Genomic DNA, 14,977 nt, shown 5'->3' with positions numbered 1-14,977 from the left:
TCAGGTTCCCATGGCAACCTCATCCTCAGCTCCAGGCAGGAGGGGAGCGGAGAGAGGTCTATGAGCATGGGGGCAGGGGAAGAGACAGACTGCAGGGTGTCCTCAACCCAGGAGAATTCCCGAGGGCAAAACCTGGAGACTGTGTGTACAGGGAATCCTTGCAGACAATTCAGGTGAGGAAGGGGGTAGCCCTGGTTTGTCTCTAGAGGGAGGGCTTAAAAACCACCAGCGCCGTGCCCCTCCCCCACAGGACCGGCTCTGACTAGGGCTCAACTGCTTTGACCTCTTTCCATAAACAATTGCTGGGAATGCTACCTTCTCCCTCGCTGGCATCCTCAGGTAGAACTCCACCTCCCAACTGCCCTCAGATCCCACTGGGAAGGGAGGTGTGTGGGTACTCGGGCAGTTCAGCTGCCAATGTGGGTTCTCAGGCAGAACCGGGCCGCCCACCCCAGCTGGAACCCAGCCCCACAACAGACTAGGCCATGGTGAGGAACGGAGGGGCAGGGTGAGGGGGGCCTTGGCACAGAGCTGAGGCCAGAGCACAGCTGTTCATTGTCCCTTTCTGAGCCAGCCTGGGCAGGTCCCTTTTTTTCTTTATTGGTATTGGGGATTGAATCCAGGGGCACTCAACCACAATCTACCCCCCTATCCTTTGTTATTTTTTGAGACAGGGTCTCACTAAATGGCTCAGGCTCGCCTCATATCTGTGATCCTCCTGCCTCAGCCTCCTGAGTCACTGTGACCACAGACTTAAAGCCACCATGTCCACTTGGGGGGGCTTCTTAATCATTCCCAGCAAGGGCCCTCTGCTGATGCTTCTCCACACTCCTCTTGCTCTCAGCAGCTCTTGAGAAGGCAGCCTGATAGGACAAAAGGCTGAGGAACCCAGGAAGGAATTTGGCATCCATGAGGACAAAACCGGGAAAAGCCTCTATTGGCAAAGAAGAGCTATGGGCAGCTATGGACTTCAAAGAATCCACAGGCACATGAAGCCGCTTTTCTATATGCTGTGTCTGTGCATTCTCTCCTGAAGCTCACCACCAAGCTTTAGGCTAGAAAAGGTAGTTGTCATGTGCCCATTTTATGGATGGAAAAACAGAGATTCACTGTCAAGAACCAGAGACTTGTCCATGCCTCTCCCACGCATTCTCCCAGTCCCACAGCGGCCCAGCCAACTAACTGCAGGTCTGAAGCAACCTCTGTCCCAGACCCCTGAGGACCTGAGTCACCTTCCTACTCCCAAGGAAGTGAGGGCAGGGAGAGTGCTGACAAGCTGCAAGATTTACAGGCTTCCAGGGGACAGGAAGGTGGCAGCCTCTCTCACCAGCCCCACCATTAGCCATACTCCAGAGGTAGAACAAGGACAGACCAGAGATCCCAAGAGCCCAGCTCCCTCTTTCTTGTGAAACCTCCCTTCCAGGCTTGGACTCCTTCAAAACCCACAGCTTTGTGTTCAAGGAGGAACAAAGATACATCAACAAAGCAACAAGGAGCTTTTGGTTTTACCCAAAGAAGAAGAAGGAAAAAAAAAAAAAAAAACCAGCCCAACATCCTGCCTCTGGTTAGAGCTGCTGATTCCAAAAACCCCTGCTGGGAACACTGCCCACAGACAGGCAGGGAGGGCTCTCACTAACCCAGTTTCTCCCCAGCCCCCCAAGCCTAAGTAGCCCAACTGGTGGGGATAGGAAGCAACAAGGAGTCATTGTTTGACCAGTGGGAAAAAATGAGCAGTCAAAAAGATCAAGGGTAGACTAGAAGAAGAACTTACCAGCCCTCTGGGATTACAGACAAAATGAATAAGAAGAAAACAAAGCCTGCACCTGCCACTGTTGGCTAAACCTAAAGAGAAATGATTGAGGTGAAAAAGACATGGAAATGATGCTCAGTTTCTTCATCTGTAAAAATGGGGGTGTTGAAAGCAAAGTGACCCCCAAGCTTCCTTAAGGTCTGATATCAGAGTTCAGGGATTTGGGCATCGAGGTGAGGGAGCTGCCTGAAGGCTGTGTCTGGCCACCTTGGTTGCCCATTTGGACTCACCTCCTCCACCCCAACACACACCACACATGCCCCTCCCACGCCAGTGCTGCCTTTGGCTCCCTGAGACACCTGACCCAATTTTCCCAGCAAAGCAGAGAATTCTGGGGAGGCAGGAAAGCCTCAGGCCCCAGGCCTGGGTTTATCCAACACTGCTCACCCCTTAAAAGCTGCTGGGATTAGAGAGAATTTGCTAGAATTTAAACACTGACCTTGCCCTACTCCTGCCCAAGGCCTGAGGAAAGGGCAGCAGCATAGTCCCTGGTTTCCCAGAATCAGGGACATCTCCACCCCCCCAGCTCCTCACAACACAGATAAAATAAACTAAAGGATAAACCCCAGGAGTCTGCAGCCCGTGAAGGGACAGGTGCAACTGAGTGCCCCTTGCCCTCCCCAGGCCGTGCACAGCCCTTACTGGACACCCCAAATGCTGGTTCTCCAGACCTAAAGCCCAGCCTCTGCTCTGCAGTTCCCCAAGGAAGAGGGAACAGGCAGTTTTTCTGCATCCACACCCCCAGCCTGGTTTCAAAATCATTTGCATGGAGACAAAGAAGCAGGTTTGTATGGAGCCAGGGTATTGGAAAATCCAGTTTGCAAAACAAACAATCAAGGAGTACAAATATTTCCCTAACCAAAAGAGCAGACTCGCCACACCCACCTAGAAGACTCAAAAAAGGGTTCCATGAACAGTTCCTGGGCTACCTTGCAAAAGCAGGAGGGTAGCCTCGACCTTGCCACAGAGATGCCAGTGTGGCTGCTGCCCAGATGTGAGAAGCAGATGCAGCCTGCTCACTCAGCGCCCAGTGTGTGTGTGTCTGGGGGTGCCCCAAGCACCCAAGTTACTGGGCACCTGGGTAACTGCACATACATGGGAGCCACGGTACCAGGCAGCTGCCCAAGAGCTCTGGCCTGTGTCCATACCCTTGCCTCTCCCCAAAACCAGCCTAACGCAAGGAGGGAAAGAGAAGCAGCCTCTGTGCTGCTTACAGTCACTGTCCAGAACTTCAATCTTGGTCTTGAGAGTCCTCACAGAAGGACAGACAAATGAGACAGCTCGCTTCTGTCTTGATGCCCTGCCCCTGCCCCCACGTGTAGGGGGCGGTCAGGGACAGACCCAATATTGAGACCTCCCTGTCAACCACACTCACACCCTCGCTCACTGGGTGGGCCCAGCTACCTGGCAAAATGCCAAGAGACACCATCTGCCCTTTTGGGTCCTACATGGGGCTTAGCCCAGCAGGGCATGGGATGCTTCACAGAAGGAAGCTGAGCCACGCTAAGCTGTGGTCCACAAAGTCCAGCCAGCACAGGAATGGGGAAGCTACCCTCAGAAACCCCAGGATGCAGAAATCTGAATGTCACTGAAGGCTGGGGCCAAAGGCAGGCAGGTTTAGGGTCCAGCATCCCTGGATAGGAATTTTAACTATGGAGAAACCGAGGCTCCCGGGTGCAGAGGATGGACACCCACATAGGGCTTGCTGGCCCAGATGTGGCTGAGGCTGAGGAACAGAGGGAGCATCTGAGTTTTGGGCAAGGTGCTACTTCAGCAGGAGCAAGCACATCTGCCACGCCTCCCCTCTCATCCAGGGTCCTTCCCAGCCAACACCTAACTGGTCCAGGGGTCAAAGGTTAACTGCATGCAAAGCTAGGACTGTAAAGGCTAGAAAGGGGAGGGGAGGGGAACAACCCCTCTTTGGCTGGTTGCCAGGAGAGAGAGAGGAGAACTTCTACCATTTAGGGAGGAAGGCTACATCTTCTGCCTCTCCCAGCACCCCCAACCCCTGCAGGAACCCCCAAACCCACTTGCTGCTAGCCTCCCCAGAAGACTGGGAGAAAAGTAAACCAGACCTTTGACACTAAGCTAAGAAAATGCAGAGAAAATAAGGTCAAACCTTTGATTTCTTTCTCCAACTTCCAAAGCTCAGAGTTTTAAGCTGCTGGAATCTAGAAGAGATGTGAAGCATCGGCACCTGCTACTGAACTTCTGCCCAGGAGTGGAGGCCTCGCCTCGAAGCTGCCCCAAAAAAAGGCTCCTGAGTCCAGTCGGAAGTGGTCCAGCAGCCAGCAGCCAAGGAGTTAAGTGCCCTGGCTTTTCTGAACCCCACCCCACTCCCCAAAGGAGGGAGGAAGTGGCAGAGAATCAGGGCTTGTGTGAGCCCTTAAGAATTTGAAGAATGTCCCTTTTCCCTTGGGGCTGGGAGGGGATGGTGGGGGTTAGAGGAACAGAAGTCAGAAGAGAGGGGCAGCTGCAGGAGGAGCCAGCGTGGAGCTGTGGCCCTTCCTCTGCACCAGGGAAGCTGCCCAAGGCTCTTGCCCTTCAGGGAGAGCTGATGCTTAGATGCCCCTTGGGCTTGACATTTTTTCAGAAATTGGTTTCCTAGCATCTGGCCCAGGTTGACACAGAGAATCAGGTAAGAAATAAATGTCCAATGAATGTGCAAAACCCCAAAGAGACAGGCAGTGGTATTAGGAGGGGACTGGGAATGTGCTAGAAGGGAGACAGTCCCTCCAAGGGGTTTAAGCTCCCAATCAACCCTTTTTAGACAAGTCCCAAATTTCCCTTCCTGGGTGAACTTCAGCTGCAAAGAGCCTCCTGACTGAGAATTTAAAACCAGAAGTCTAAAACGCCCATGTATTTAGACATGTAATGAAGTATGTGTGATTTTTTTTTCCTGCTTAAAAAACTTTAAAAACCAAAACTGGACTAAAATGAGATCTTACATTTATAGAATACTGATCTTTCCACCCACTTGCAGGCAATATGACCTTCTGAAGCTCCCATGTGCCATGGACCTGACACTGAGTTTGCACTTGCTACTTAAGAGGTCACCTTGACAATGGAGGGTTGGGGCACTGTGCAGCTGCTTGAGATGGACCAGGCAGTGTTCCTCCCAGGTGAGAGACAACTGCCTCTCAACTTCCACCTCTGCCTCCAGCAGGCAAATTAATTACATTCAGAAAAGCAGTGTCCAAGGGTCTACCAAGCTAGGCTGGAAAGAGATCTGCCTAGGCCAGGCCATACCCTGATTCTCGTCCCCACTTCTCAGAAACAAACTCTAGGGCTGGGAGCCAGGGTCAACAGAGTATAAAAGGGACACCAGAGCTGGGGATATAGCTCAGTTGGTAGGGTGCTTGCCTCCAATGCACAAGGCCCTGGGTTCAATCTCCAGCACCATAAAAAAAAGGAGGGGGGACACTGATGAAAGGAGCCCCCAAAAGCCTATTAAGTGCTCAGATGAGAAAAGAAGCCTGTCAATTACTGGGCAGGTCACTTAATCACTGGATCCCTCGTTTTAAAAATAAAATTTTTATTTATTAATTTACTTATTTGTTAAGAGATAAGAGCTCACTATGTTGCTCAGGTGGCCTCAAACTCCTGGGTTCAAGTAATCTCCTGCCTTATCCACCAAGTGACTGGAAACCCAGGTGCTTGCCACCATGCCCAACTGGATCCCTATCTTGCAGCAGGGTACAATGGGAAAAGCATGTTTGTTTTACTGCCCAGAACTGGATACGAACTAACCTCTAAGTAGCCTCTAAGGAACCTCTAAGTAGCACACTTGTCATCCTAGCTATTCAGGAGACTGAGGCAGGAGGATTGCCAAGTTCAAGGTTAGCCTCAGCAACTTAGCAAGACCTCGTCTTAAAATCTAAAAATAAAGGGCTAGGGGTGTAAATCAGTGGTAGAGCACCCCTGTGTTAAAACCCCAGTACCACCAAAAAATAAAAATAACAAAAAATAAGAGGAAGAACCCTTGCCTCACCATCTGTTGCGAGGATACAATGTGATCACAATGTATCGTGCCAGGTATGAAAGGGCTGGCAATGTCACCTGGTAGTTGTCAGAAGGGAAGGAAGAACCCAAGGGGGAGTGAAGCGCCCACCCAGTTCCTGCCCCCTGCAAGACTCACGCGTTGCAGTAGGGCTTCTTCTCATAGCCCTTGTAGTTCTTCATGTTCAGTGTCATCTTGCAGGTCTCGCAATGGAAGCATGCTTTATGCCAGAACTGGGGGGAGACAGAGGGAGGACACCCATCAGATACCAGGACTGTGGGCAGGGGGCTTGGAAGGCAGGGATACTCAGGGACTCTCCATCCCAGGGAAATGTCCTAAGCCCACAGCTGTGGAGAACTTGGAATCACCCCTGGTGGGCTGGGGGCATCTCAGGTCACAGGTTCTGGTGGCTGATGACACTCCCTTCTCCACCCCACCCTCTACCAGGCAGCCACTGGAGTTCTGCAGGAGGGCAAGCCTGAAGGTGAGGGTGGCAGCAGCCCCCAGAAGCGTCAGAAGGTCAGTTCTACCTCCCAGACCACTCCTCCTGCTCTAGAGCTAGAAAGGCCTCCTTGCTTATGCAAAGTGGCACTTGGGTTGCTAAGCAGCAGCTCTGAACAGGAAGGGGCAGCTCCTCTAGCTTCACAAGGCCTGGAGATGGGCCCACCCCCCCCCCCCCCATGAGCCCATGCACACAGGCCGAGAGCCCTGATACTCTTAGCTCCCATACACATGTGCACCCCCCTGTCCCCCCCCACAGACACCCTCCCTGTGATGCTCCAGCTCTGGTGTATCCCACTTCTGTGGGTCTCCTCCCCATGAGAAGAGCCCCAGGCTCTAGGGAGTACACCCACACCCTGTCTACCCTCCCTCATCCCTCTCCCACCCAGCTGGAGAACAGGTAGGGGAGCACCCAGCAGCTAGTCTCCCACTGAAGCACTCAAGTCTTGGAGGTGAACTCCCCAAAGCAGATATCAAGGCTCCACCTGCAAGCTATATGACCTTGGGCAGCGCCCTGCACCTCAGAGTCATTTCTGTGTCTGTAGAATGCATATAAAAACACCTATCCATCCTGGTACTGTTAAGGTTTAATGAGAAATTATCTGCAAAACCCTTAGCACAGCATTGAGTCCCCTCAGGACTCAATGTTGGATGCTGGGCACAGCAGGGATGAACCTCTTTGGAGGTTTGGGGACGAAGGCAGGCTACTACTGTGCCCAAACATAGCTCCAATGCATGTGTGTGCAAATGAGCGGAAAAAAAAAAAAAAAAAAACCCAGAGGCCTGGAACTGAGCCACCAGGACTAATTCAGGGTAGCTGATGGAGGAGACCGAGTAGAAAGCAATAAAGGAAGTGACCGCATCCATGAGAAGTGGTACTATACTGGCAAACCCATGCAAACGAGATGCACCTTAACCCTGGCAGCCCAGGATGTGGCCCCAGGATCAGCACTAACCAGGGCTTCAGCTATTAAGACCCCAGAATCCAGGCTGTCTGGATGACCTGGCTGGCCTGTCCCTGCCCCAATTCCTAGCAGTCAAAGGAGACATTCCTGACCCTCAAAGGAGGAGTCCAGAAGCCAAGGAGGGGCCAGGGGACTTCAAAAGTGCCCTGTGCCCAGCCACAGAGCTGACAGAGCTCCCTGGCTGTCCATCAAGGGATTCCCCTGCAAGGCAAGCTTTTCAAAAGATGCTTTTAAGACACCTGGAGGAGGGGACAGAAGAAAGGAAAGCTGAGAAGCTGGGATTCAATCTCCCCTACCATGACGCACTTTAACCAGAGATAATTTCAGGGGGTAACCACCCTCTAATGGGGTACTTTCCCTATCAAGAAGATCCAAAGGAAAAGTCTAATGATGGAATATTAAGCAAATGATAGGAGAACCACTCTTTGGGAAGAAGGCCAGTTGCATTCTGGAAGTAAAGGGATGACTGGCCTGAGCCCACCCCCAACCCCAACCTAAGCTTATCTCAGAAACCCTCTCCCGGGCTGGGAATGTGGCTCAGGCGGTAGTGCGCTTGTCTGGCATGCGTGCAGCCCGGGTTCGATCCTCAGCACCACATACCAACAAAGATGTTGTGTCCGCCGAGAACTAAAAAATAAATATTAAAAATTCTCTCTCTCTCTCTCTCTCCTCTCTCACTCTCTCTTTAAAAAAAAAAATTAAAAAAAAGGAACCCCTCTCCCATGCCACCCCCGCCTCCACCAACAGCATCTTCCATTCTCTCCAAAGTGCATACCCCAACACACACAGACCTCCAGAAAACTGGGTGGTCTCTGCCTCCATAAGCCCCCAAAGTGAGAGCCCCACTGTCTTTCCCAATAACTGCAAGGCATTGGCAGAGTGCCCCAGCACTGTCACCACCCAGTCTGCTGGCCTCTGCCTGCTCGGCAGCACATGCCCCTGCCTGGGCCCCGGCCTCCCCCACCCCCACAGGGGCCTGCCAGGAAAAACATTCTCCGGAATCCAGACCATGACCCACTTTCACACACACATACACGCAGGAATACACACTGTCCTGAGGCTGGGGACCTCCAAGGCTGTCTCCTGAATGACGCAGGGGAGACAAGGGAAAAGAGACAGACACCCCTACTCTAGCAGATGGCGAAGCCCCCACCCTGAAGCCAAGCCCTGTTGGGAAGCAGGAGAGAGTAGAGCACCAGGCTGGAGGTACAGGACCAATAACCCCCAATCCAGAATTCCCCCAAATCCCTCCAGGCCATGACGGGGAGGAAGAGGGCTCCTGTACAAGAGACAGCTCATTCCCACCAGCAGTCCTGCTCACCCCATGCCCCTACTCCCACAAAGACCTCTTGCTCTCAGCGAGATAATCAGAGGCTGGGGCAGGCCATCACCTGTCCCCTTATAGAGGGCTTAGAAACAGTAATGGAAACCAGAATGGACTGCATACCTGCAGGACAGTTACTGAGCTCAGTCTCCATATCTGCAAAGTGGAGCTGAAAATATTCTCCCTGAGGCACCGTGGCAGGGAATGAGGTTTGCCAGGGTCCACTTCACGGGATGCCCAGTACCCTCGCTGCTGCATGTCACTCCTCTCCCTCTTCTTGGAAGAGGGCCATAAGATTCAAGAAAATCCAGCAGCTCCTGCCACTGTGTCCTCTTTGGAGAACAGGAAATGGCCAGACACTCAACTCCTGGGAGCCAGGCCTGGGCTGAGCACGAAAATCCAAAGAGGAAAGAAACCCCATCCTGTCTCAATGGGGTCAGTGGCCCTATCTGCCTCCTGACTCTGCCCCAGAAGCCCTGTCCCAAAGCAAGACCCCCTTGCTAGCAAAGACTTCAGGGAAGCAATCCCGGCACTCGGGGGAGCAAAGTGCACCTCAAGGCAGCTACTCTCATGCAGCCAACTGTGGCAAAGTCCACGGTTTCTGTTCACAGAAACCAGGCAGCCCTTGACCAAACTCTGGCGCCAAGAAGCCACTCTGCCAGATCCCAGGCCACGGAGGAGGGCCACCTCAGCTTTCCCTTACTCACCTGCAACCTCCTCTACAGAAACCCACTCTACAGAAAGGCAAACAGAGACTGGTGGGCACAGAAGCCCTGCAAGGATCCCTCTCAGTTGGGCTACCTGGGCCAGCCCAGTCCTTCCAAGGCTCTGGAAGTGGGTGTGGAGAGCTCCAGGTCACTGCACCTACACCTGGCACCTTGCCTTTTGAACTCCAGGCTGCCTGGGGTGGAATGACTCAGGGTTGGAGTATGAGATCTTCTCCTCCTTTCCTGTTGCCCAGGGTTATAGTTTTTGCTCTCCACCAGGGGCAGCATCAGCTCTACCCTGTCCAGGTTACCAACCCAGGCTAATGGCTTAAAGGTGTGGATCTTTCCTGAATCTCCACCAATATTATTATTATTCCTTATACCCCAGTTTCCCCACCCCCATCCCACAAGATCCCAGATCTGTAGGTGGAAGTGGGGGATTAGGGAGGGCTATGACTCATCTTTGGCACTAATAAGAGTGCGTAAATAAAAAATACTTTTTGCATGGGCTGGGGTTGTGGCTAGGTGGTAGAGTGCTTGCCTAGCATGTGTGAGGCACTGTGTTCAATTCTCAGTATGACAGATAAATAAATGAATAAAATAAAGGTCTATCAACATCTAAAAAAAAATTTTTAAATAAATACTTTTTGCAAATACACCAGCAGAAAGAACTTTGGATGTGAATTCCAACTTTGGCTAAAAGCAAAGGGGCAAGCCACATCAACTATCTGAGCCTCTGTTTATAGATTCATTATTCCCAGGAACAATCACTGATGTCTGGCGAGGCAGCTACATATTCTGAGCCCAGAACACTACAGTAAGCAGGAGCTATTATGAATGAATGATTGCAAGGTGATCATGGGGTATTCTAAGCTTTGGCTAGGAAACTGAAACAAGGACTTCTGCCTTGTGGAGGGTGGAGGAAGAGCTCTGATAACCAGCGGGTAGGGAGCCCACCCTAAAGGGGGATTCCAGAGGAAGTGGCAGCAGATCAATTCTCTAACCTTCCTGAATGTCTCCACCTGTTTTAAGAAGCCAGGGGAAGCGAGCCAGTCATGGGAGAGGGACATAACAAGATACTTGACGATACAGGTACCCAGATATAAAGTAGGTATACAAAGTAGGTGTTCAATAAATATTTGTTGAATGAATGAGCAAATGAGGTCACCCTGTTTCTCCCCCAGTTCTAATCCCAGAAATCCTCTGGGGAAACAAATCCCGACCTCCTTCCTCAAACACTGTCATCAGCAATACATGTTTATCCAGCATGCAGAGCACCCTGGGTAATGCAGGTTGGGGGCAGGGTGGCCTTCTCCTTGAGCCTTACCCACCTATGCCTTTGGGAGATAAGGCTCAAGGAGAAAAGACTTAACACCAAGGACACAGCTTGTGCTTTAGCCATTTGGTGTGCTACATGTCACCAGAGACTGTAGTGAACCAGGCCAATCTAAGTTGACTGACCATTATTGGGAATGGGAAGCGTTGGGTAGTTGGTTAGTAACAATGCCTGTGGGACTGAACATTTCTTACTCCCAAGTCTCAGCCCAGCATTATCCAGGTGCTTGAAGGAAGCTGGTTCTCCAGGTACCTTTTCTTACTGGAGCGGGTAGGGAAGAATAAGCCTGAATATTTCAGGCCTCTGACTCAGTGCAGGAGGAAAGGAGGACAAGGTCTTTCCAGAGCTACTTCCTTTAGGGACAGTTCTCAAAACAGGGAGGAATCACCCCATCCTACTTTCCACAGCAACCCCCTCCAGAACATCCTCTTCCAGCTGGGACTCAAGAACTACTAGGGAGGGTCCCTTGCAGTATCCCTGCCTCCTCCCCTGACACACAGCACTAAAGGACTTTTTATATATCTGGTACTGGGGATTGAGCTCAGGAGTACTCTAACACTCTAACACTAAGCAATATCCCCAATCATTTTTATTTTTTATTTCGAGGCAGGGTCTTCCTAAGATGTCCAGACTGACCTTGAATTTGCAATCTCCTGCCTTAGTCTCCTGAGTACTTGGGATTATAGGCATGTGTCACTGCAAGGGGCACTGATGGTCTTTATAAGGCAAGTGAGTGTAGGGCTAGACAGAAAAGGTAGGGAGGGGACTGTTATGGTGGCCAGCACTTGTAATCAGCCTATAATCCTAGCTATTTGCAAGGCTGAGACAGGAGGATCACAAATTCAAGGCCAGCCTTAGCAACTTAAGGAAACCCTGTCTCAAAATACAAAATAAAGGGGTTGGGGTTGTGGCTCAGTGGTAGAGCACTTGCCTTAGCATGTGTGAGGCACTGGGTTAGATTCTCAGCACCACACATAAATAAATAAAGGTCCACCAACAACTAATAAAGTATTTTTTTAAAAAAATACAAAATAAAAAGGGCTGAGGATGTAGCTTCTACTTACTGCAGTGTTCTGGGCTCACTGGCAAAGCATCCCTATGTTCAATTCCAATATCATGTGGGGGAAAAACGCTCCTTCCAGAAACTAGTGAACTGCCCACCTCCAAGGTCACAACATAGTCATACTCACACACCCTATAAGGCCCAGAGCCATTCATTAAGCTAGTGGGAGCAGACCTAGAACCAGGACCAAGTCTTCCAACTTCCAGGCTAGCAATCCTTTCATCCTATATTGCCTCTGAAGGTGAGCACTGTCTCCTCCCAATTCATCACTGTGGACAGGAAGAGGAGCCCAGAAAACTGCAGATGCAGGAGCCAAAATCCCTGCCATCAGGGAGGTCAAAATCCATGTGCAAGGTCAGATAAGTTGTCAAGGGAATGTTTCCCCATCTAGAAGCTCCAGGCTCATGTCCTGCCCTCCAGAGACTGACCCAATCATCCAGCAGATCTGCAACTTCTCTCTTGCCCACAATATCCTCTCCTCCTGCCAGTCAAGCACTGAAGGGGTAAGGAAACAGCAGCAGTCCTCTAAGTCCCTTCCCTACAAGAGCAAGTTCAAATGTGTTTCAGAATCTCTAACCCCACCTCTTCATCCTGACTCAGGGGCCAAAGGTCACTGAGGAATGGCAACCCCAAGGGGGCAAGGAGAGACAAACTATCCAATGAACTAACCTTTCCCAAACAAAACCTGCACCTTTCTTGTATGTAGTTCCCCCCACCCCACTCCTGCCAGTTAGGATAGAAAAGAGGAACTATTTAGACTTGGAGCCACCTTGGGATGGTGGGTGCAAAGCACAACGAGGAGGGGACCAAAACTGAGACCTTTCTTCCAGACCACGGAGGGGACTCAAGGAAGGGCAGGCTTACCTTAGGATCTTAAGAGCTTAACAAGAGGGCAGGATCCTACCCCAAACTGTGCTGGAAACACCCAGTTCTGCTCTCCACCCCCCTCTAAAAGTATAATGGCAACCAGATGAACGAGTCCAGCTTGGGCGGGGGGTGGGGGGGAGGGAGACGCCTAAGGGCCCCAGGGACAGCGAATTTCCAGAAGGCCACCCTCCCCTCCCCCCCAACACCTCCCCCTTTTCTCGGCTTCCCCAGAACTCAACCAACCCCACCCTCCATTGGAGAAACCTGCTTTGAAAAGTTAGCTCTTTGTTCTACACGCCGATCTTCAGACAGAGCACAATTTCAGGAGATCTCTGCAAAGAGTCCCCCACCCACCCTACCCTAGCACCGACCCCGCCCGGTTCGGGCTGCACTGCCCAGCATCAGGAGTTGGCTTGTAATTCGAGGTGGGGGCTGGGAAGATGTGAAGGAGGACTGGCTGGTCCCTTAACCACAGAACCACCAAGGGGGGGCTCCAGGTCGTTCCAAAAAGGGGTTCTCGAGGCAGGGCTCGGGTCCTCACCCGAAGCCCCCTTCCCAGAGGCGACCTTCGCCAGGCGATCGTCCGCGCTGGGGGCCTCCAGGCCAGGAAGCCGGGGCGCGGGTGGCCAGAGCAGCAGGTTTCGCCGGCCCCCGGCCGCCGCCCCGCCCCCGCCGCCCCCTCCCCCCAGCGCCCCGCGCTTCCGCGTACTTGGCGCTCGGCGCGGCTGGGAGAGGGAGCGGCCGTCTGCTCTCACTCTCCTGGCCCTGGGGGGCGGGACTGCACCTCTAACCTTCCCCGCACACACACACCCCGGGCCTGGCTTCCTTGTGTTGTCCCAGCCCCTGGTCACAGAGACCACCCTTCTCCAGCAGTGGCTGCCCGCCTCGTCCTGGATCTCCCAGCTCCCAGACCCCAAGGGGTCCGTCCCCACACCCAATGACACCGCCCACCCTCCTTCCCTTCCCCAGGGATCGCGGGGATGAGGCGGCAAGACCCAGCCCCTCTCTCCTCCCCCTCCTCCGATCGTAGCTTGGGGTTGCCTAGACGCGTCTCCGAGTCCCGGAACTCACCTTATCCAGACAGTTCACCTTCTCCGTGGGGTACACGATCTTGCCGCACCGGGCACAGTTGGGGTTCATGGCTCCGGAAAAGACTGGGGCGGGGATGCCCGAGCTCAAGCACGTTCTCTCCCGCGGCGGGCTGGCGGGAGGCGGCCGCGGCTGCACTATACTGGCGGCGGCGACGGCGGCTGGAGCTGGGGAACTGGCCTCCGCCTCCGCCCTCCTTCCCCTAATAAACACAGCGGGGAGGAGGGGCTGCACCGGGGCGGGGACGCGCCTCGGGCGCGGACAGGGGCGCGCGCGACGAGGCGCGCTCCCCGGGCGACGTGGGGCTGCGCGGGGGCGGGTTCCGGGGCGGGCTGTGGGACCCGGGTGCCAGAGCCCCAGCTCTCCCAGGCAGACGGTGCGCTTTGCCCAGGGCCTTTCCCGCGCTGGAGGCGGTGTCGAGCCAGGCTGGCAGCAAATCTGGAGTGCCCAGGCTCCGAGGGACTGGCGAACCCCTTTCACCCGTCGAGGGCGGGGTTGGAACACTCCTGAACGCCCAAGCAGATTCTCCAGATTCAGGGACTTTCCTTCCTACCAGTGGGTGAACCTGCAGCCTGAACCGGAACCCCGCTTCCCCGCCCCCGCAGTTAGCTCCCTTCCCGCCCACGTCCTTTCCCACATTTGTGGGGCGGAACCTGTCCTTTGCCACTAGACTCAGAGCCTCGGGATCGAGGCTAGATCTTCGTCTCCGCGCTTTTGCGGTGCAGCTTTCCCCAGGGTTCCTCGGATTCAGGCACCTTCTGCTTTCAACTTGGTCCCTTTCCTCCTTAATCCGTTTCTCCTTACTCTTAGTTCTTACCTGCGTAGCAGCTGCAACACTGTTTTAGCACCCAAAAGAGCCACCTCCAACCGCAGGAGCGGCACGGGGGTATAGCTCAGTGGTAGAGCATTTGACTGCAGATCAAGAGGTCCCTGGTTCAAATCCGGGTGCCCCCTTGGTGTGGTTTTTCTCCTCTGTGTAATGAGCATAATTCCTTTTTTCATTCTCAATTCACATTTTAACGTTGTATCCTAGGTTATAAGAAAACAAAAACGGGGGCGGGGTGAGTCCCTTCCTCGTTTTCCAACCTTAGCAGAAAGCTTTCTGTTTTGCTTTGTGTCCACCGGAAGGTGGTGGTGTGGGTTGAGTGCACTATCAGATACAAAAGATGCACGTCCCCATACTGGCGACAGAGGTGGGATTTCTGCCGCCACCACCACAGGTCTATCAGGCACTTCAGGACGCTGGGTTCGGGGTACAGGATGACTACCCCAAGTTGTCGTTCGTATCCGATGGGGGTAGGGGTGGGTCAAAGAG

General features: G+C 53.1%; 1 protein-coding gene across 1 annotated transcript in view; it reads right to left on the bottom strand.

Annotated features, from left to right (window-relative positions):
- The window catches only part of LASP1 (LIM and SH3 protein 1), a 40,078-nt gene extending 25,896 nt beyond the window's left edge, over positions 1–14,182 (bottom strand). Inside the window, exons 1-2 of the mRNA XM_081271302.1 lie at positions 13,645–14,182; positions 5,949–6,043 (exon numbers count right to left, since the gene is read on the bottom strand). Of these exons, the coding sequence (XP_081127428.1) occupies positions 5,949–6,043; positions 13,645–13,713 (164 nt within the window). The 5' untranslated portion in view covers positions 13,714–14,182. The remainder of the gene's footprint in view (positions 1–5,948; positions 6,044–13,644) is intronic.
- Between the last annotated feature and the right edge of the window lie 795 nt (positions 14,183–14,977).

The sequence above is a fragment of the Spermophilus citellus genome (assembly GCF_964194105.1).
Source record: "Spermophilus citellus genome assembly, chromosome: 17".
In the NCBI taxonomy this organism is placed as follows: Eukaryota; Metazoa; Chordata; class Mammalia; order Rodentia; family Sciuridae; genus Spermophilus; species Spermophilus citellus.
This window is presented reverse-complemented; position numbering and strand designations above follow the sequence as displayed.